Raw genomic sequence first — 21,908 nt, forward strand, 5'->3', positions numbered from 1 at the left:
TTAGAAACGAAGACCACGGCGCAGCTCTAGGTGCGGCGTGCCGGATTAATTGCTGTATGGATAAAAAATTAGGAAGAAAGAGGAAGATACATTTGAGACGGTACTTACTAGTGACTGTGAGGTAATTTGTGATTTAATTGTTATTGTATTTTTAAGCTAACGGGCCTTGAAGCAATGATAATAATCATCATGCTGCAACCACCAGTGAAAACAGTACTGTCCAGTGTCCGTCTCCTCCACGTTGTCAAGGCCAGAGCCGAGTGAGAGCCCATGCCTGCACACTGAGGAAAATTATTACTTTCAGTTACTAGGAAGTTTGGTGCAGGTCCTGGACTGTGGTTATGACAGTCATTAAACTGGACTTTTCAAAATGGTGATTGTCACCAGATGATTTGGATTTAATTTTGATTTTAGTGGGTCAGTGACAGTGTCAGTGGCAGTTGACTGCTGATTTCTCAGTTGAGTCAGTGAACAGACTTTTATTTAAGAACAACTGTGGTCTGATTACTTTACTGGACTTCAATTGAGTCAGTTACACCGGACTTTCTGTCGATTAGTCAGGAATTGGGCTAGTCTACGGTTTGATCGGTTACAGTCATTCAGGTCAGTAACTGGACTGTCCGCTGATTAGTCAGGACCCGGACTATGCAGCTTATCTAAGTTGTATAGGGCATATTAGGGGTAAAAAAAGCACGAATGAGGCGAGCAAATTGGAAATTGCCTGTAAGCGAACATAAACTAGAAGCTCGTGATGAATCCCCATTTTATAAATCCGTATTAATTTTTCCAGGCCAAAAATGAAGGGGATGATATTCAACAAGCTGCAAAAAAAGAATAACGCACCTCGACGTAGACAAGAACTCGGAGCTTTCAACCGGGAGATGACTGAAACAGTGCGTTCTCCGCAGTTAGAACCGTCTGATAATTATAATCAGGTGACATTGGCAAATAATCGTTTCGCTGATATATTCACTACTCTGAATCAGGAGCAGCAGATCGGTGATGAGACATCGTCGTTGATACTGCAGCAGCAGCCGCCGCAGCAGAATTCGTACATCGTCCCTAATGTCGCTCAGCCGCAACCGGCGACAGTAAAACCATCATCCTCTAGTGATAATGATAAAGCAGAACTCGAGAGATTGAAAGCACAATTTACGAAACTGTGGCACGAGTATCAAGATGCTTTGAAACGTAATGTTTACATGTTGACTCAACAGAATCGTTTGTGTGAGTAGTGGGTCTATTGTCTATATTTTATTAACTGTAACTTGTCTTTTGGGAAGATCCCGGTCAATTCGCAAGTTTGCGCAGGGAGTAAAACAATGATAGTTAATGGTAACCATAGTTGCTATTTAAAAGCACTTTACAAATCTCCAGCCCCAACATCACCAAGTTCTGATTCTCAACTCGGTGAAATATTTACTGAGTTTGAGTTTATTGTAAATTTGGCGCCCACGAGTACATGAATTCAGTTAGCTCCGCTGTGCTCGTCATTTGGCGCCCACGAGTACATGAATTCAGTTAGCTCCGCTGTGCTCGTCATACAATTTTCTTCCAATCTCTCTACTGCCATCTCGACCAAATCCAACAGAGGTATCTCAGCTGATATAGACTTTTTGTTATCGGGTTATAGGTATGGACATGGCCACATTAAATGCTCAACAAGAGATGAATCCCTCAGTGACGAACATGCTGTCGATCGAAGAAATACAAATTAAAATGCGAACCAACAACGAAGAGATACAAAAACTGAAGCCCGTAATCGATGAGCTAAAAGCCGAAGTTAGTATCAGCCACAAAATGATTCAGAAGCTCGAGTTGAAATTGGAAATGGCTGGTAAGCCAATACCGGCGTTGTTATCGATGACGTTGCCTGAACAGCCGGCTTTGATGAAAAAGAAGAGAAAATCGGAAGATAAGGTAAAATTTCAGGTCTACGCAGAATTTATCGGAGGCAATTATTTGAACTTTATTTCAGGTTGATATTGCATAATGCGTTTCCTCGGGTTTTCATCTTGTTGAGAGTTCCAGTGGTGGCAGTTCTGTCCTGTGCTAGCACCAGTCATTGCAGCGCCTTTCTGCGATCTAGTATCAGTTGTGGCACTAGTATCAGTGGCATCAAAACTACCCCATGATTGAACAAGTTGCTGTTGTGTTGCATCGACGTAATTGTGATAAAAGAAACTTATTCAAATCGAAAATATCATTGTTGCAAAGTTTCGAATGTTGCTATCCCTGCACAGGTTCCTTCGCTCGAAATCTCAGGCGAGTTTTGATATAGTCCTGGTCAGCCATAGCAAGCACGTCAAACTCACTTCACTGAAATTCCCACTACTTTCGTCAGGATTGTGAAAACTTAAGAATTTTGATATGATCTTTCCTGGTTTGGAAAAATTCAGGTATCTAAATGTGGACATTTTCGTAACATTCATTTTATGCTTCACATACCTTTCGCCTAGCGCAAATTTCTAAAAAAAGAATTATCTGAACAATGTTGTTAAGGCCACAGCAGACAGAAGCAGAACTATTATTCGGATGTCTGTATATATGACCAACTTGATGTTCCACTGTCTGCATTGGGTTTTAAGAGCACGTTTAACAGAGCTGCCGGATAAAGTGAGTTTGACTAGATATATATCGCCCCATGCGTCTATCTTCAATGCTGTTACAGTTAACAATCTTTGAGAGCTGAAATAACACTCTATATTCAGTTGCTGTGGAAACCGCCTGTTTTTCTCGTGATGAGGTGTTGATTGGATGCTGAATAGTTTGCGGAGTAACCCGCCAAGAGGGGCACGACTTGACTCAATCCATTATATCCATAGTCAATGATCGGCAAACTGAAATGGTGATATTGGAGAATCATTAAATTTCTAAAGCTCATGCAGGTCTTGATAGTCAACAGAATAACAATGCATTCTACCATCCTTGTTATCGGGTGCCTTAGTTGTTTTTTTATTTGCGAAAAACATTTTTATATCTATTTTCATTTGTTCGTGCATTTTGAAAGATCTCTCAATCGCACCTGGTAATATTGTTCATGCGGGGTTGATCCATAAAAATATAAAAGGCGTTCATTAGAGGTTTAAGTGAGCCAGCAAAATGAATGGGTGTTGAAGGTGGAAACATCCTTCCTTTATTAGTGACAAGCAATACATTTTCCAGACTTCAGAATGGAAATGATAGCATATAAATTGCTTGATGATTTAAGGGGCTCCTTAAATGAAAGGACATTTTTTGGTCACTTAACATCCTCCTCCTCCTCCGTGCATTGAAACATAACATGTCAATCATAATAATCACCATGAACTTGTTTGACCGAACTTCCAAGTGATTTGAATTGTTCGATGATCATCTTGATCTTGGCACAAGCACTACTTCAATGATGGAAATATGTCCACTTTCATGTTTAAATCATACAAGTTTGATCGATAGATTGAAGGGCTGCTGAATTAGTACAACATGGAGAATATACGCATCGTAGACACGGTAGTGCACGACACGGAGCTTGATCGACATGTGGAATTGTCCTAGAAATCTCCAGTATCGCGCTTTGTTAGAATTGTCACATCTGGAAAATGCACAACATGAGAATTAACTTCTCTGGACAATTTTTGGAATGAAATAGAAAAATCCATCACTGGATTTTGTTATGATAGAATTCGGAAATTGATCATCATTATGGAAAATGATAATGATCTGTTATTTTCCATGTTGGTCAATTTGCTACGATGTGCAGTTTCTGCATTACTTCCTGGAATGTGGAAACAGGAAAATAATTGAATCCCTTTTCGCTTGGTATTAAGATTTCTATAGAAACACATTGATAGTATATGCCATCATACGCAATCAAAACACAGTGTCCAGAATACTTCCAGTCCGTCTATTGCGGGTCGTCACACCCCTACCAGATCGCCACTCTAGTTATGATAAGTCGTTTAATTAAACTAGCCTCAAGGCGTGCAATAGTCGATGATAGCATTTTGATAGCCACAGTCTTGTAGTGGAAACAACTACCTTTAAGTATTAGACTTTGAAACTACCATTTTCAGAACATTTATTCCAAAATACCGGTACAGTTGCGTTGAAAAGTGTCCGCAATGCCCTTTTCCGTTCTAAAAACTATTGTAGTATTAAATTATTTGCACCTATTTATAAAATCTTATTGTTTTTCTGAGATAAGCTAATATTTACTAAGTCTCTTTCAAGTTGGTTTAACTCGTCCGTCCAAATCAATGATTGACACAACGTGCACCATTAATCTACAAGCAAATTCCCAGCCGTTTCGCAATATTGTGCCCCCTCTACGTTCAATTCCTCAATGGTTAGGAGTTTTTGATAAATTGAGTGCTGAATATTCTCTCGCTAACTAGTGCAGTCGCATCATTCTTCTCACCAGGGTGAGATGAGAGACATGTTTAGTAACTCACCCGCATACGTTTATTCAACGTTTTATATGCTCGGCATCTTTCATTAGAATGTAGGTCCTAAACATAAGAAGCGGCACTCGGATCGAAGTTCTCGACCATCGGCGGCACAGGGTACGAGTAGAGAACACACTCGGTTTTCATCCAACTCTAACAACAGAAACAGTAACAATAAAGGTAATATTGATTGAAATGATTTACTGTCTATATTTCAGGACTGATCGACTCATGTTGACTGATCGGCTCATATTAGTTCGGAGGATTATTTTGTGGTCTCGACCTGGGATCTGATCGTCATGAAACAAAAAATGCGTACCATCTTTTTGCATATTTCGTTTGCATTCACTGAAACTTTCATGCATTGACCACTTTTACATTTGTGTTTTTGATTGTCACAATAGCCATGACAATCAGTTGTCAAACAATCTCGATGTTTTTCTACCCTACCTCGCAGTGGATCCATGTTGGATAAGAGTTGCAGGAGACTGGTTGCAGACTTGCAAAAAAGGCAATCTCTGAGGCCACTGCATGCATGATGTCAATAACGTATACATGTATTGGCTTACAATATAAATAGTAGACTATATTAGAAATATAATTCATGCACTAGAATTTTCAGGGGTAACCATTGCAAGCTGGAAAAGTTGAACTTTTAAGCAGGAATTTTTAGCTTCAAGACCCGTGTTACAGCATTACTCTGGATGACCGCAGGATTTTTCTCTTTGCTTGCATCATGGAAGATTTTTATAGCCTTTCAAAGTTCATTTTCATCTGAGGATTATTTTCAGAAATTATCTAATATCGAGACATATCAGTCTCCACTGTCCTAGAGCATTTCCTTCTGTTAATTAGTAATTGCGTTGATAGAGCCAAATCATGTTGTCTTGGAAGTGGTTAGAGAATCAATCCGGTTCGTTACGTAGTGGCACAAACCATTCCCGGGCTCGTTTCTCGTGCCTAACAGTAAGTGCATGCACTTTAAAGTCTAATGAACCGAGAAGGATTTTCAGTGTCGATATACCTAGTTAATCCGAATGAATATGTAACACTCTTTGTCCTGTCAGCCCTGGTATTTTTGTGAATATTACATTCATGCACTAGCGATATACCATATTCTACTGTTGAGCAATTTAGATTTATTTTTTTCTGGCGTTGCTATGATGTCCTGAGCATTGTTTTCTCATTGAGGCTGTTAATCTTACCAGTTATTTCGTGAATTTCCAAGTTGTTTTGGTGGATTTCAGGGTTTTGTTTATTTCCAAGATTCCATTGCAAGGGTTTGCAAGTTGAGAATTGCCATTGATGTTCAGCATTTTCAATTTTATTATTCAGGAGTGATATGTTTTACCCTGAAGCAACTAAAGAGTGTATGGTATTAATACGAGTCAGTACACTTGACTTCTTTGTAGGCCTATGTTAGCGGTGGAATGGCACTACAAAGGTGCTGGCAGGCTTGTGAGCGGTATTGTTACTTGGATACTATTATGAGCATTACTCGGATTTTCAGTACCATGCACCAGTGAACCATTCAGTACCAGTGAATTCAATGATTGACCTTCTGCGCATTCATTGCTGCCAAACACAAATTGTAACATCCCCATACGCATACAACCACTGCTGCTGATCATTGGTACTATCAACTCCAGTTTTAGTCCATTCAAACCTTTGACACTATATTTCATTGTCATTGTCTATACGATGATTGTGTTGCTCCAGCTCTGCATCCACATCAGTCCGCTCCCGCGGCTAGTTGTTGCCTCGTTTTTTCTTTTAAGTGACGTGTGCAGGCGCTCTTTCTGTAGCGCAAGGCATCGAGTACTGATACCTAAGGCACATGCAAATACATATTCACCACTCCGTCGTCCATTTTAAATTCCGTGGTGTTGAATATCGGCGAATATATGAAATTGAATCAAATAAACCAGTCCCCTATATAATTTATAATTGACACCATCCCAGCATATCTCACGATCACATCCCTGCTCATATTATAGTATCTTAAAAACTAGCCCTATTATTGATCACTGATGGCCATACGCAATCACTATTGGCATCCATAAACCTACCTTCGAGCAATCACCTCCAGTTATACATGTACTGTGAAATGAATCCACCGAATGATGTATCAGTGTATTGATAATGGTGTTTCATTTATCTATATGAAATAGAAAAGGAAAATCAACATATGACGATATGATAAAACATCTAAAAAATTTATTTCGTTAAATGATTTCGTCAAACAAAATTCATCTTAAAACTTGAGAAGTTTTGTCAATTTATCTTAGCACTTCAAGAACCTTATATAATAGCAGCATGCTCCATGCTACCTAGTGTTAGAATATACGAATGCATTCCAACTCCAGGACTTGGCCTCCCTCTCTTTTTAGTGGTGTTTCTCTATTAGAACTATTGCTACAACTGCCTGGGACATTAGTTGAGCACGGACTGACTCAAATTGCAATCACCTTTGTAAACGAACCAAGCGTTGACAACCCCGAGGGTTACAGTGTGCCAAAACAGGATAAGGTACCATCGCCTTGACTGGATCTGATACTCGCAGCATGAAGCTAAAGAATCAGTCAAGCTCACATCTCCCATACGTGAGTGGTTTACAATGAATAGCTGCTCATGGTTTACAAAGCCCTCTTTCTTCTGGCGACCACATCAGCGATTGTGGAACCCGTTTTGTGTCATCCCCCGAAGGATTGGAATCCTCTACTTCGTCATCATCATTATTTCCTTGCATCCATTCATCGTCATTAAAAAATTGTCTTCATATTGTGGGAAGTCACTATCTATGCCATATATCTCATTGCTCATGTCAACCAGTGCAGAACGTTTAGGACGATCCATAAGTGTAAATAAAAAGAGCATAGATTCTTGATTTTTATCCACCAAGTCCCAAATTTGATCCATTAACGAAACACCAATGAGCTGCATAAGCACAATATATAGTGCTTTAGATGTATATATCAGTAATATTTTATTAATTTTACCTTAAGGTTAAGTTCAGGTATTCAATGACCTAAGTTCAGCGAGTTGGATAAATATTGGGCTTACGTGGAGCCTGTGTATTGAAGAGATTCTGACTCAATGTCGCTGTAGTACGGTCCCAAAATTTGTAGTATGGGTTACGAAGGGTTCAAAAGTAAATGTTTGCAATTTTTTTGCGATATAAAGCCTGCCCAAACCCTTGGCTCAAATCTGAATTGTCTTCAATATGATGTAAGTTCATGCAACAGTATTAAATTCACAACTGACGATACAACATCCAGATAATAAACTGAATCATCTGGTTTTTACCTCTTTGAAGGTGATTTATGAAATGATAAGATATAACAATGAAGAATTCAAGTCAATATGATCAGGATGATTGCACGACTATTCTGAATGCCATGATACTATTTTGTTTGGCCAGCAAGTATATCTATCATAGACTCCTGGAATGACCGTAATTCTGTTTGTCAGGTTTAATGGCGAGTCTCCTCAGTTCGCGGTTGTTAACCATGGAATAACTTGACACAATACCTCTTTATTCCGGATCAGTGGAGGCTACAACAGAGAGAGCAAACAAAATGTAATGGGTCACATTAGTAATGCCCAAAAGTTTGCCATATTCTATACTTATTTTTCACAAAAATAGGAAGTTTCACTTATACTTTCATCTAGTGCTTACTTTTTTTGCCTCAGTCTCACTATTGCTGGTGAAATATTCACTAAATCATATGACATTTCCAGTATCTCAAGGAAGTGAATTATCTAAAGAGAGATAATTCAGTGTTTGAAATGTACATTGTATATGCAAAATTCTCAGGCCAACTGACTTCATTGACAGCAACACATCATTGAGACAAGCTGATGGATTAATAAGCATTTTTCATGGTAATGACTACGATATATCGTTGTTTGATGGAAGAAACGCTCATAAGAAGCATCAAACTGTTTGCTTGAATCAAAGCGGTTCTAAATTGCAGATTCTAGTCCTCCCCTAAAGCACAACATTGCCTTATTTTCCTGTGGTGGCAAGCATCTGAAAAATATCCGTGATGTTAACTTAATTCCTGGATTCAGTTCCACAGTTGTGAGTTGGGAGTTTTACTCTTTAGTCAAATGTGAACTCACAACTGTGTAACTGATTGCGGGTCTTATTTGACTGAATTGGATGTTTAGAACCTGGTCTCAAATACACGATCGAGCAAAACTGTGACTGACATATCTTCGCACAAATGCAGTTTCTAGTCACACAATATATGTGTATAGCTTTGTAATAGCCTTTCTAGCAACAATTTCTTCACAAAAATCTTTTCGGCCTCCTCCCAAGGGTAGCTTGTTGTCTAAGACAAGAGTGCGTGTGCTGACTGATCCTTCAACAGAGTTGGAATTATTTTGCTTGGTATCAGTTTCATGGAGCTTCACTCCTGTCTATATATAGGAAGTAAACATTGCATCTTATTAGATAGCTACCATCTTCTATGCATTCACAAGTTCTTTTTATTGCGGAGCCTGAAAAATGTGCTGCAATATCCATAAGTTCTCCAAAGAATGAGTGTCCCAAGTTTTGTGACTCGCTATATTACTGGGATGGCAAGACTTACTGTCAGAACATGCTGTTTGTTTTCTATGATTGTAGTTGATTTTGTGGAAATTTATTCTTGTTTTCAAATCTCTATAGATAACTACCATTTCCTACCGGAATGAATGTTACTCAGCAAGGAGCAGTTATATGATATACAGTACTCTGTTCAACCCGTATTCAATTGGCTCGGATGACATGTGCCAAGGACATTTGCCTAAATATCTTACAGATTTCTTTGTGCCATTCATGTGATCGCAACCCATGCCTGCTCAAACTGCCTCGAAAATGTTGCACTTCTTGAAAGAATATGTTTGTCCTACATGTTCTGAGGCTAGCAGAATCTACATAGTTCAAGACCAACCCAGAATAATTTATTAAGCCTCATCTGATATGTGTAAATGATTATGTAAATAGACGAGCTTGCAACGAACGTTTATGATTCAGACCTATTATAACCATTAGTCAAGGTTGCATGGTGAATAAAAACAAGCTGTCACAAATGATGGTAAATGAGCTGTATAATAAATAACTAATATTTCTTCATTCCAGTTTCATGTTTTTGCTATGTTTCTGTGTTATTTGTTATTTGCATGTAGTTTGTCGATCTATACTGTACTTTATTTACAGGGTTACATGATATATGCTTATTTCAATCATGTATTATAATCATGTCTTCCTATTAAATCTTTTTGCGATGATCTATTTTCTTGTTTTGATGAAAATAATTACAGTTGCAGCTGCAGATGGTTCCACCAATGCTAGGTCCGGAGATGACAGAGATTCAGCTGATATTGCAGCCGTAAGTTAGGGTTAGGGGACTTAACTCTGCAATATTTATGAAAGCAAACTGGATACTGAACAGGAGGGCTATTCATGAGTATATGCTATGTGTGTAACAAATGTAGAATATAACCATCATAAACTCAGTGATGATTTCAATGAAATGATTTGGATGCCGGCTCGTTTGTGTTCTCATTAAAACCCTAAAAAGTGCCAAATTTACTAATTGTGTTTCCCCCTAGGGCCAAAATGTTCGATTTAAGACCCCTTTTCTCAAAATGACTAAATGGGTACCTTAGATGCGCTAAGAACTGATCACATTATAAAAAAAATTGTTAATGAAATAAACTTTCTAAATATGCATATCTTCGATGTGAGCTGATCAATCAACGTATCAAAAAATCTCAATTATTGATAAGTCTATTTGTCGAGTGATCCGCCTGGAAGATCCCATACACCATCAAATTTTTAACCAGACCACTAATATGCATTGAAATCAAATCCCATCACTATGTGAATTATTTTTAGTCCTGCACATCCGTTAAACTGAAATATACTGAAAAACTGAAAATTCTATTATTTGTATCTATTGAACTCTTAGGATGATTTGAAAGTGACAGTTGGAAGAGGAGGAAGATTTGTCACGAAAGATGAGGTAATTAACCACATTCTCACCAGCCATTGAAAAACATGGAACTGAACCATTTGCTTCTCTGTGACTGTGTTCCTTCATTGAGCGAAGCAGGAAATGTGATCTTCATTTTTGCTGCTTCATTCGCTGAATCTCGATGCAAGGGTGATAGTTCTGTATTGGCACAACTTCCCGCAAATTTGAACGAAAAGTGATCGTATGTCGGAGGTTGGGATAGGGTCCAGACAGATGAGGACTTAACATATTACATTACCTCATATTATTATTGAAGAGCTGTTACTCTAACTCTAGTTATAAGTTTAAGAAAGATTTTCTGTTCCTTCTGCAGGAGGAGACTGCGTCAAACCCTGGTCGTCTGAGGAAGAATCATTGCAGCACATGTGAGGCTGATTTTTATGGTAATTTTGAGACTCATCGCTTTACACCGAAGCACGTGGTAAGTCAGTGAAATGAAAAAGATATTCTTGAGTTAAGTTGGGTTGGTTGCGTGTTAATTCAATTTGATTATATCAATAACTTAACATCACTTTTGGATTACAGGAACTTTTGAAAATTTTGCTCAGGAAAGGATGCAAATATTGTGGTGTTCAAAGCTTTAAAAACCATCATTTTTTCAAAGACCACGAAACATCGAAAGAACACCAGGAAAATGTGGTAAGCAATGTTTTCTTTTTAGAGTCTTGAAGTATATCCCCATAAATCATACTAGTATGACAGGTGAACTCATCCTGGCTGAATGCGGTACAGCTGCTATAGAAGTGTTATTTCGCCACTGGCAATGTTATAAGTCAGACAAATAAATGAAGTCCGATGTAGTTAAATTGCTCTGCTGTTAAAGATGTGGCCTGTAACCAATTGTTGATGTGCATTATGTGATATTATTATCATTTGAAAATGTTGATTTGCAGAGAAAAGCGACTGAAGAAGCAGTTACTGGTATTTCGAATGCCAAGAACAATAATCAACCGAAAAAAGAGAGAAAGGGAACCAACTCTGAACTGACGAATCAAAATTCTAACAAGGATACCAGAAGCGTACCAGAAGCTGCGGCTTCCAAATCGCAACAAAAGCCCGACGAGCCAGTGGTTCAGCCTAGTGCGCATACTTCGAAAGACAATCAACATCAACAACAAGTGGATAGCAATAAGAGTGTGGTTAGTGATCAAACGACTATAGTTTTGATGCCTGTTGACACTTCTACACCTGTCATACAGCAGAACGATGACAGATCCGTCATCAAAAAACAAGATTCAGCTCCTTGTAGGAGACTCATCAAGCGATCTACACCTGGAGCTAAAAAGGTATTGCAAGTTACTGTTCAGACGATTATTTCCAGGAGAGATTCAAATTTGGCCGTATATAGCTATGACTAAGAGCAAGTTCCATTAGTAATGATTTAATAGTACTTTTCTTTAATAATGTTCCTATTGTGATTTATAGCCGTCACCTGTGAGGGATTGTTGCACAAATTATTTTATATGTTTTGATAAACGTGTGCGTTTTCAGTCAGCAAAATCTAAGAGAAAAGATGTTCTCATTACGAAAATAACTGGCCCAGAACCGAAGGCTCCTGTCGAAGTGGTTGAACTAGACACATCTACCAATGCTGCAGACTCGACTTCAAGGGGTAACAACAGAACTATTGGTAAGTAACTGTGTTGATGATAGCATCAATGGAAGAATCAATATGTCAACCCAGGTTACTGCGAGATTGCCTTCTAAACATGTACCGGTACGGCCAAAATTTGATTTGCAAAAACAACATTTCAATGTTGTAGTTATGCCGCACCAACCTACGAGTGAATCGAGTGCACCAGAAGCTGGGAATGATACTTGCGATGAAGACAGAGAAGAAAAAGTAATAAAATCTTGACATGATGAATAATACATTTCATAATCATGTCGTGAATCGCAACGCTTATGTAAAAAATTGATCTAATTATTTTAGCCATGCGTAGACCAGTTATTGGCCACTGTGACATCAACGATATCAACACCTGCTCATGACTCAGTTCAAGGAGGACCTATAGGTAAGTTTTTGTCAGAGGAACACAACCTTAAGTTCTAACAAAATCTGAACACAGGCTTTTTGAAGCAGCTGTTGGCACAGCTGTTTTGATTGAAATTCATCATTTTCTGACCAAAAAGATTATGAGGGAAACTAGAAAGAATGAGAAGTGAATTGTTGAGCACCTGCATTGTTTGTTATGAGTGCTATACTATAACAGTCAGTAGTAGTATATCGTGTAGCATACCTTTAAGTTACTCAATGTTCCTTAACTTATTGATGTTTCTCTCAAGATCTGATTTATTAGAGTCAGAAAAAAAATTTTGACTTGAACATTCATGCATGATTATCTGGATAATATGAAATTCATAAATTCAACACAAGTTTCTTTATTTGCCACATGTAGGTCAGGAATTTATTGTTCCTGTTCAAGGATACTTCTGTAAGCTATGTCACAAGTTCTATAACAATGAGCAAACAGCTAAGATCGACCATTGTATGTTGAAAAAACATTACGAAAACCTTCAGGTAGGATTTGCAGTATTACGTACCCTCGATACAGTAGCCCCCGCTTAATCCTGATCAGTTGGGATTTATGAGAAATCCTAATCAAACAATGTATCTTAGATACAAATGGAATTTTTTTCCAATTTTTCAGGCGTACATCGCGAAGCAGTTGCGTCCATCGATGTCGATGTCAGTGACTATGACCGACAGCAGGATGATGGATACATCCATTCAAGAATGCAGAGAATCGTCTCAAGCAGATGCCCACCAATCCGTCGATCAGAATTCACACTACGTCACCGTTAAAGATGAAATGAACAAGTCACACGAAAACGTCTCTCAGAGTACCACAACGGTTGCGCTACAGTTAGTGACACCGGCTACAGATAACACAGATAGTGCGTCGACTGAAATAACTGAGTTAGCCGATGCTGGTGCTCCGATGGATACAGAAGAAGCTTTCGACGAAGCCGATGATGGAGATGATGACGAGCGCATTTTGGATTCGGACAATGACGAAAATAATGATCAACAGGAAAAAGATGAGGATAGCACAACTGCAGCTGATACTGACGAAAAAACAGACTCGGATGAGAGGGGGCAAGGTGAGAGTCAGAGAGTGGATGACTTGAACACGAATCCGATGGAAGATGATGAATTGCTCGATTATGACGACGATATGGGCGAGTTTGAGAACGATTCATTACTCAATAATACCGACGGTGAAAAGAAGGATAAGGGTAACGATGAAGATAATAACAATGACGATGATGATGATGAGGATGAGCGTGAACCTCGCTACGAAAAGAGGAACAGCGAGAAAAGTGAATTAGAACCTCGTCAGAACGCGTTCAAGAGACTCGGCAAGTGGAATAATAACAGGGGAAATCCGGGACGCGGCAATGGTCGTGGTAGGCAAGACATGCGATGGAGAACGCAGGCATACAATGGCCCAGTGAGAGTTCATGGACAACCTCTTATGCGACCTCACTATGTGCCCTCATCGCCTTTTATGCCGCTTCCTTTTAATGGCTACAACAATAATTCTTTCAATTATCGCTAAGACGAATGTGTAATCTATGCTGAACATGCCGATCTGAAAGCGACACTCACTCTTCATATTCAATGCTTTGATGTGATTTATTCACTAAAGCTGATTGTTAATGAATGATTAAATCATTTCTTACTTGCATAAGTTTTTTTCATGAGGAAATTCTTTTACTAGGTCTGATCATTTTTTCTGTGTCAACTCAAAAGCAAGTACGTGTAGTGAATTTACTTCACCCAGTCACGATTCATGTTCGAGTGACATCAGGACATTGTAATCTATCACAGTCTGCATTGAACATTCAGCCATATCGCATCATCCGTGCAGTGCACTGTGTATTGTAGGGGTACTAATACATGTACAGGGTCAGATCTAAGGAATGAAAGCCACTTGCCCAGGGGGCAAGCATATCTGAAATTTAACTTGCCCCCTCCAAAAGCTACTTGCCCTACACAGGCAGTTTGATTGGTGGCATTATCATCCGTTAAATCGAGTGGGAAAAAAAGCTTTGAGACATAAAATTGCACTAGCCCGGGGGACAAGTGATAATGATAACCTACTTGCCCTGATGAGAATATACTTGTCCCGGGCAATCGGACAAGTGCTTAGATTGGACCCTGATGTATGACAGTTGTCGATAGAGATTAATAACAACATGGATACATGTTGGGTACTTGTAATACAGGTTGATGTGATTCGTTGTATAGTATGTTATATTGAATCATGCGTCAAATACTGCATTGTTATAAGAAAAAGGATTCATTCTACCCATGAATACTGCGATATCACGCTGAATTGAATATACATAGAAAACTAGTGTTATAGGTCGTTATGACCTTGATGTAGTTCCATGCCTGTACATTGTATATTGATTTTTTAGAGGTGATATCTCGTAAGAGGCACACGCGTTCACTTTTTATATGATTCGGTTAAGCTAAAATTGAGGATCCTGAGGTAGAGGACCATTTTTTTATTTTTGACGACTAGAATGCTGTGTATGATATTGTAAATAGATTATCCATTGACAAAATGTGTACATAGTGTATAGATGGTACAAAATAAGCATCTTCCCACTTACATTCAACATACATGGTACCATAGTTCATATTGTCCTGTAAGAAATGGCTGTTCAATATGGCTAGGTTCAATATGAAGCAATCTAGTTATTGCTGTGTATTGGGAGGGTGCACTGGATATATAAAAGATATAATGTTCTTTGCGAGAAGGTTTTCATGAACTGTATTAACTTCAGGTCGCCAATGACCATATTTCTGTTATATGCTGGTCACACTGGACTCTTTTTGAAGCTAATTTAAGCATGAATTTGCCTCTAGTCTAATTAGTGTAATGCGGGTATTAATTTACTTGCTACTGAGACGACTAATTAATGCAATACTTATGTCTATTTATTTTCGTGTGACATCAATTTATTTTTGGGATATTTCGCTTACCTCAAATTGGTCTTAATACGACTGGTGAAACTTTGCAGTCTAAATAAACCCTTGTTTTTGATTACTAAATGGATATAAAAAAGGATGGTTTATTCAGACTGCACACTTCCACTGGTTGTATCGAGACCAAATTGAGGTATGTGCTTAAAAGGGAAGATTGGAAGTCAGAAAAAAATGGACTTTAGACCTCACCACACCTTTGAGGCCAGATTTTAGAGAAATCACTGAGTGGAATGCTTGTGATTGATTATGGTACATGTAGTTTATTTTTGAGGAACTACTTGTGCAAAAGGTAGTGAGTAGTATTGATTATCCACTCTATTTAGAGTTGTTCACTTATGACCAACGAGCACACATGCATGGCAGGTTATATGACCATGAATCTGTTTGAGCTTTGAAAATTTTTCCAGTGTGACCAGGTCATTGAATTGACCGCAATTTATGTGTAGAGTACATAATGGTGCATAACATATTATGAATTAGTTTTACTTAACGCTCATATGTATCAATGAATGTGACATGTTTTACAATAAAACAATAATTCATTTATAAACTGTTTTTGATAGAATTTATATCATTTTTGAAGTCTTTATTGATGATTGGACTATGGACAGTCTTAAGAATTCATGATTGAACCTATTGAATGATAAAAAGTACTGGATGCGCTAGGAATGAGCATAAGTCAATAGTTTTGGAAGCAGTGGGCTACATCATAGAATTTCTTTTTGACACACCCGAACTGACAATAACTTAAGGTGATAGATAGTATGCTCGCTATGTGCCCAAAACCGGATATACACCGACTTGTGTACGAGAGCACTGCCGGGAAATAGATCGATGCCGTCCCGATGTGAATATTCTCGGAGCGACCCGTTTCTCATTGGAGTTATTTGTCCCCTGCGCCATATCTGCACGGTCTTCAGTTAGCTATAATAAAAAACATGAAAAACTAGTTCTAAAATCCCTAAAACAGAGCCTCAAATAGAGGAGACAGGAATAAATAATGGGCGCTGAATCGAGTACAATACATGGTTTGAACATAGAGAATTATGTTGCTGCTTCTGAACTGAATTATTACTGTATTCATGAGGCGAAATTTAACGACGGAACTCGAACGACGATCTTCACCTATAAAAACCCCACATCATCGAAGAGTAAAAACTCAACCGGTCGAAAATCTGAATCTGAACACATACGCCTGCTGCTGGAAAATTCTGCTAAGGTATGTCTGATACCGTGGCACCGCTGACAGGGGAAGTCAATCATTACCGCTCCTAACTAACACCCTAACCCAACACCCCCCCAGCATTTGGCGCTTCCTGCTCTGGTGTTTATCTAAAAAAAACCTGATTTTTACCTCAGAGCTCTGCATCTAAATTCGCTAATTTCATTGTAGCACTTGAAGACAATACGCCATCCTACTATTATAAAGTTCCTAGCTGCTGGAAGATATCGTAATGAAAGTGTACTGGTCACCGAACCTGTTAAACCTCTTACTCTAGTCCTAGATCAACTGAGTCCAGCAGAAGTTTGCGCTGGACTTTACAATATAGTCGAAGCTTTGATCTTTCTTCATGATAAGGTAAGTGGGTGTTTTTTGAATCTGGTTCAAATCCCCAGACAGAAGGATGGATGAACTGGGAATTTAACCTGAAGTTTCTTGCCAGTGTTGAATCTTCAAGTTTGTAGAAATTGGTTGAGTAAGAAAAAAGATTACTGTAACATCGACTAATGTTTTGGTTTTCTTCCATTTATCCGAAAAATACGCTTCAAGGCGTATATGTTCAAGGGTGGCTCCGAGTGTCATGTTAATCACTGATACATCAGTGGGTGGCTCCAGGTGTCGCAGTTTTCACTCATACAGCACTGGTACTTGGGTGACTCCAGGAGTCCTTGGTATTCGCAGAGTCAGTTGGATGGATGGCTCCGGATGATACAAACATTCACTGAGGCATTAATGGATAGCTCCGGGTGTACATTCAATGGTGATACATCAATGGGTGGCTCCGGGTGTCCCATCATTCAATCGATGTCCATTGTAAAAACGATCATATTTCTGGTTTTTTAGGTCGGCATTAGTCATAACAATGTTTGCTTGAACTCCATATTCGTCGGCCAAGATGGAGGATGGAAACTGGGAGGTATGGAATGTGCTTTCCGATACATGGATGCCGCTTCCAATATATTAGAAAATAACAAAGACATTCGCGACGAAAGAGCCATACCACCTGAAGACAAGGTAGCTTCAGTTGATTAGATACATTTCGGTTTGTGAATGGATGAATACGAATTCATTATAATCATATTTTTGCTAATTTTACAGGAGAAGAGACAAACTATGTCATATCCACTGCACGCACGAGATGCTTTCGGTTTTGGAATGTTGGCCGAACTGCTAATGGAAAATCTTGGCGAATTAGGTAATGTTGAGAAATCGGTGTATTCTGGATCCAGTTCGACAGTTCTGAGTTAGATTTGAGTCATGTGAGTTAAAACATTGAACTGATTTAACTCTTGAGTTAACTGTAATTCACAACTGTGGAACTTGATCCTGAGTTTTACTGTAGCATAGATTAATATGTAGTCCAATTGAGATTCAAGTCGAATCCAATCAACTTGGAGATCCCGGAAAACAGTTTTTCTTGGATTGGTTTGTTTCTGACTGTTCATACATATATGAATCATAAAAATCTATGTACCATTTACATGGTTCAAAAAGAATGCAATGTTGATATGTTATGATTTTCAGGTGCAATGACCGAGGAGTTCGCTCTGAAAATGCAAAATCAGTTTCTCAACCCTGACCCGAACGAACGACCAAAATTATCAACTCTGCTGGATGACGCACTATTCAGGTACATGCTTGTTACTGCTTCGATCTGCGACCTGATACTTTATCGCTGCGCTCTCTGAAGGGAGTAGGTCCAAACTGCATTAACTTGTACCAGTATCGCTTGTTCAATTTTGATATCAAATCCTCGAGGACTCGAGATTTTAGGATACAATTTATATTCATCGAATGAGCAATAGTAGTAACCGGCGTGATTGTTTTGTTTCAGAAATGACTTCATCGAAATAATGTGTTTTCTCAAGAATATAACTGTGAAATCCGATGACGAGAAAGAAGCTTTTTTCAGGTAATCATCATTTTGGAAAACAAGGGGAAAAAAATGGAATTTGTGATAAGATTTGAGGAAATTCTGGACAAACGGGGAAATAATATTGTTGCATTCATTCATCTCCATCATAAGAACTTAAACACTTCATTTTACATCATTTGTTCAGTTAAAATATATTGGCTGAATGACTGGGTTAGCTTACTACTTGGGTCTGTCAAAATAACAACTCTCTCGTCTTTCTACTGCCATTCATTATTAGAACAACACGTTCTGCTTTTACCAGGAAAACAAAAATGCATGAATATTGTGTTGATCCTGTTAAACACGGATGATGAAGGAATGATGTCGATTGTTTCTGGTTTTGTAGCCATATTGTAGAGAAGTTATTGCGTTTGCCGATGCAGTTGGTCGCTAGTCGTCTGGTCACTCCGTTATTATCGCGGTTCGTATTGTTAGACGCAGCAGCGAACTGTCATCTCGTGCGACACCTTCTTACTCCAAGAATTAAAGGTTCGTATGACCTTAATCCACATTTCGATGAGGGTTTTTAGGGGAATTATGACAACCCCAGCCCCAATATAAATAAGTATATTGAAATATCTTTAATTGCAATCTATTCCATGTTGAGCCTATTTTTCAAGTGTTAATTATTAACTGATTTAGGATCCAAGGCGACGTATCCAGAAGGCACAACGCCGTTACTCAGCGAGAAATTATTCAAAGCTCACGTCATTCCGGAATTATTCAAGATCTTCCACGTTCGCGATGCTCATATACGACTCGTATTATTGGAACATTTTCCGTTGTACGTTGCTATGTTTGATAAGGACACATTGACCGATGTTATACTTCCTCAGGTACATAAAACTTTCAAACGACAACAATTGCATTGGGGATTTGTTTATGGCGTGATATTGAATTTATTTGTTGGAAAAAATGGATTAGATTTTAATTGAATCTGAGAAATTATCTCCAATTAGGTGATCCTCGCTTGCCACAAACAATTTCCTCGATATTGGCAAAAAAGCTCACATTTGGTTTAGGCTGCTGATCAAATCATTCGAATATAAACGATAATTTTCTACACATGTTTTGTTGTTCAGGTGCTGCTCGGATTACGAGATAAGAATGACAACATTTTAGCCCTCAGCTTGCAGGCATTGGCCGATCTAGTGCCGGTAATAGGTGGATACGCCGTGGTCGGACGCGATAGAATCAAGTTATTCGCAGAAGGTCGACCGAAGGTAAATGTTTTCCATTACATCTCTATCAACTATTCGCAGTCTGGATCGACGCCCTTTCATTCAATACTTTATCACCTCATTCTAACAACACGTCGCATTTAGACATTTTGAATTGGAAAACACTTAACAAATGAACTACAAACACAGGACACAAAAACTCATGTTGAATATGTAGAGGGGTTGTGATAACAGGCTGTATAAGTGTCAGTAATCTAACTGGTTACATGAGGTGGAAAACTTAAGGAAGTTCATAAGTTTTCTGTCAAAGTCATTTCTGTTTAATATCTCAACTATAAGTCCGCTTATTATCTATCGTTCTTCACCCGATTAAACTAATAAATTTTCTTGTATAGGCCAGTGGAAGTTGTGCAAAGTCAACGACGACAACGACCGCGCGCAGAATGTCTGGTTCGTCAACACCGAATGGAAAACTGCTCCATATTGATGAAGATGACGATGGCTTGATTCCTGTACATTCCAGTATTAGCAAAACGTTAGTACCGTCAGGCTAGAAATGATACCTTGTTTCTCCTAATCGGCCGGGTCATTTTGCAAACTGCAGAAAAATAAGTAATCAGTTCATTTCTAAAGCTGTTATGATGACTTTTATGGTCTAAGAACTGAAATATACATATATCGTACTGGTATTTTTGATAAAACACAGAACAGAATTTCAGAACTTAACTCTGCTTTATCTTCAGTAGCCAAGAAGTAGGTCAAAAGAACGCGAATGAAAATAAGAAAACTAGACCAGCGAGAAAAGACAGAAATGAACGGCGCTCTCCGAAAAAAGAAAAAGTTACTTTAAGTATGTTCGTTCTCAGATATGTATATAGTAGGCCTCGTATAATTCAATTGGTATAGATGAAATTTATCCAGTTTATGATTAATCATCGTATTTTGGTATCTGAATGTCTGTATGTACCTATATGTATATTATTATAATATCCAGATTAGATGATTTTTGTACGCCTAAATCGCTTTATTTGATCTAATCTGGAAATGAGAGTTTTCTTTTTTACATCATTCTTTTTTTACATCATATGACGTTTAATCTGAATTTCACATTAACTGGATTTATTTCATTCGTCTCAAATTATCGGGATTTAGTTAGAATGTTATACTCTTTTCAGAGATGTTAGCGAAGAAGAGCGACTTCGACGTATCTTCTACTCCGACACAGCAGTGTTCTGCAGTCGAAGAAACCGATGAAAGCGAAGATAAGCATTTATCCGATACGGGAAATGAACTGTTTGTGACGGGTATCGAGCATAAGTCGGAAATGGATCCGAAATCCAGCACAGAAAGTATGAGAAGTGTTTTGGCGGTGGAGGATGTTGAGGGTGAGGAAGCGGAGGACGAGTGGTCCGATTGGGATGATTTACCTCAGCTTCAGAACCGTGTTGATGAAACCGTTAACGCGGAGAATTCAGTCAATTCTAGTCAACGATTCGAATCTCATAATTTCGAGGTTTTAAATCGGCAGCCTTCGAATAATTCCAGTTCAACGACGAAGACGGTAGACGAGTCGTCCCCCGTTAAATCAGCGTATACTACCAGCGTCGAACTGAACACGACGAACGAAGTTTCATCTTCCGTTGAAAACAAACATCCATCAGTCGTTCGCAAAGATAAATTATCGCGAGAAACGCGTCGCGGAGACGATCCTGACGCCGGCCTGAGTTCGATTTGGGCAGTCGCGAAGACCAGTTACGAAACTCGCGAATCGTCTACGGCGAATATCAAACAACGACCGCGCGGAACCGGCGCATTCTCAGAGATATTCGATATTAAAGATATCGAGATTAGGAGTAAAACCTCGAAATCCGACGAAATCGACGACATGTTCTCGGACATGCAGCCGGATATAAAGACACAACACGTAGATCTGTTTAGTTTGTTAGCGAGTTCCTCAACTGCTGCTGCTGCTGCTGCTGCTGCAGATACTGCCACAAACTCTCATATTAGCAGCTCATTAGCTTATACCGATGAGGTGATTATATTATCAGTTAACTTGAATTGCAGTTGCAATTGAAGCCCGATTGTAGTCGAAAGGTAAACTTGATTTTATTTGAAAAACAAGCTTTTGCCACAAG

The 21,908-nt window shown here is 38.7% G+C and overlaps 2 protein-coding genes and 1 long non-coding RNA gene across 4 annotated transcripts in view; 2 read left to right on the forward strand and 1 right to left on the reverse strand.

Moving 5' to 3' along the window:
- LOC141909331 (uncharacterized) lies at nt 1–15,963 on the forward strand. Its single transcript, XM_074799740.1, has 14 exons — nt 1–121; nt 791–1,227; nt 1,634–1,920; nt 4,478–4,604; nt 9,735–9,802; nt 10,385–10,438; nt 10,764–10,871; nt 10,976–11,089; nt 11,344–11,736; nt 11,942–12,080; nt 12,214–12,293; nt 12,384–12,465; nt 12,850–12,971; nt 13,102–15,963. Exons 1-14 carry the CDS (start codon nt 57–59, stop codon nt 14,011–14,013), a joined length of 2,988 nt encoding a protein of 995 aa, XP_074655841.1. The 5' UTR covers nt 1–56; the 3' UTR covers nt 14,014–15,963.
- Nucleotides 7,911–21,908, reverse strand: part of LOC141909334 (uncharacterized) — a 15,230-nt gene continuing 1,232 nt past the window's right edge. Inside the window, exons 2-3 of the long non-coding RNA XR_012619690.1 lie at nt 8,104–8,186; nt 7,911–7,979 (exon numbers count right to left, since the gene is read on the reverse strand). This is a non-coding gene — a long non-coding RNA (uncharacterized LOC141909334). The remainder of the gene's footprint in view (nt 7,980–8,103; nt 8,187–21,908) is intronic.
- The window catches only part of LOC141908196 (uncharacterized), a 5,912-nt gene continuing 367 nt past the window's right edge, over nt 16,364–21,908 (forward strand). Inside the window, exons 1-12 of one of the 2 annotated variants that reach the window (XM_074798099.1) lie at nt 16,364–16,671; nt 16,846–17,031; nt 17,518–17,688; nt 17,773–17,869; nt 18,199–18,304; nt 18,509–18,586; nt 18,936–19,078; nt 19,232–19,425; nt 19,672–19,812; nt 20,166–20,305; nt 20,514–20,620; nt 20,946–21,805. In XM_074798099.1, coding sequence (XP_074654200.1) covers nt 16,453–16,671; nt 16,846–17,031; nt 17,518–17,688; nt 17,773–17,869; nt 18,199–18,304; nt 18,509–18,586; nt 18,936–19,078; nt 19,232–19,425; nt 19,672–19,812; nt 20,166–20,305; nt 20,514–20,620; nt 20,946–21,805 — 2,442 coding nt within the window. In that variant the 5' untranslated portion in view covers nt 16,364–16,452. Of the gene's footprint in view, nt 16,672–16,845; nt 17,032–17,072; nt 17,435–17,517; nt 17,689–17,772; nt 17,870–18,198; nt 18,305–18,508; nt 18,587–18,935; nt 19,079–19,231; nt 19,426–19,671; nt 19,813–20,165; nt 20,306–20,513; nt 20,621–20,945; nt 21,806–21,908 lie in introns of those variants that run through there. The other variant, XM_074798100.1, reaches the window with a different exon arrangement.

Source organism: Tubulanus polymorphus, chromosome 7, assembly GCF_964204645.1.
Source record: "Tubulanus polymorphus chromosome 7, tnTubPoly1.2, whole genome shotgun sequence".
NCBI lineage: Eukaryota > Metazoa > Nemertea > Palaeonemertea > Tubulaniformes > Tubulanidae > Tubulanus > Tubulanus polymorphus.

Bases quoted from the DNA above. Each gene is read 5' to 3' on its own strand.
- LOC141909331 (XM_074799740.1), top strand. From the start codon at position 57: ATGGATAAAAAATTAGGAAGAAAGAGGAAGATACATTTGAGACGGTAC. The intron at 9,803-10,384 runs GTAAGTTAGGGT...TTGAACTCTTAG, and splicing joins ATTCAGCTGATATTGCAGCC to GATGATTTGAAAGTGACAGT. The intron at 12,466-12,849 runs GTAAGTTTTTGT...TGCCACATGTAG, and splicing joins AGTTCAAGGAGGACCTATAG to GTCAGGAATTTATTGTTCCT.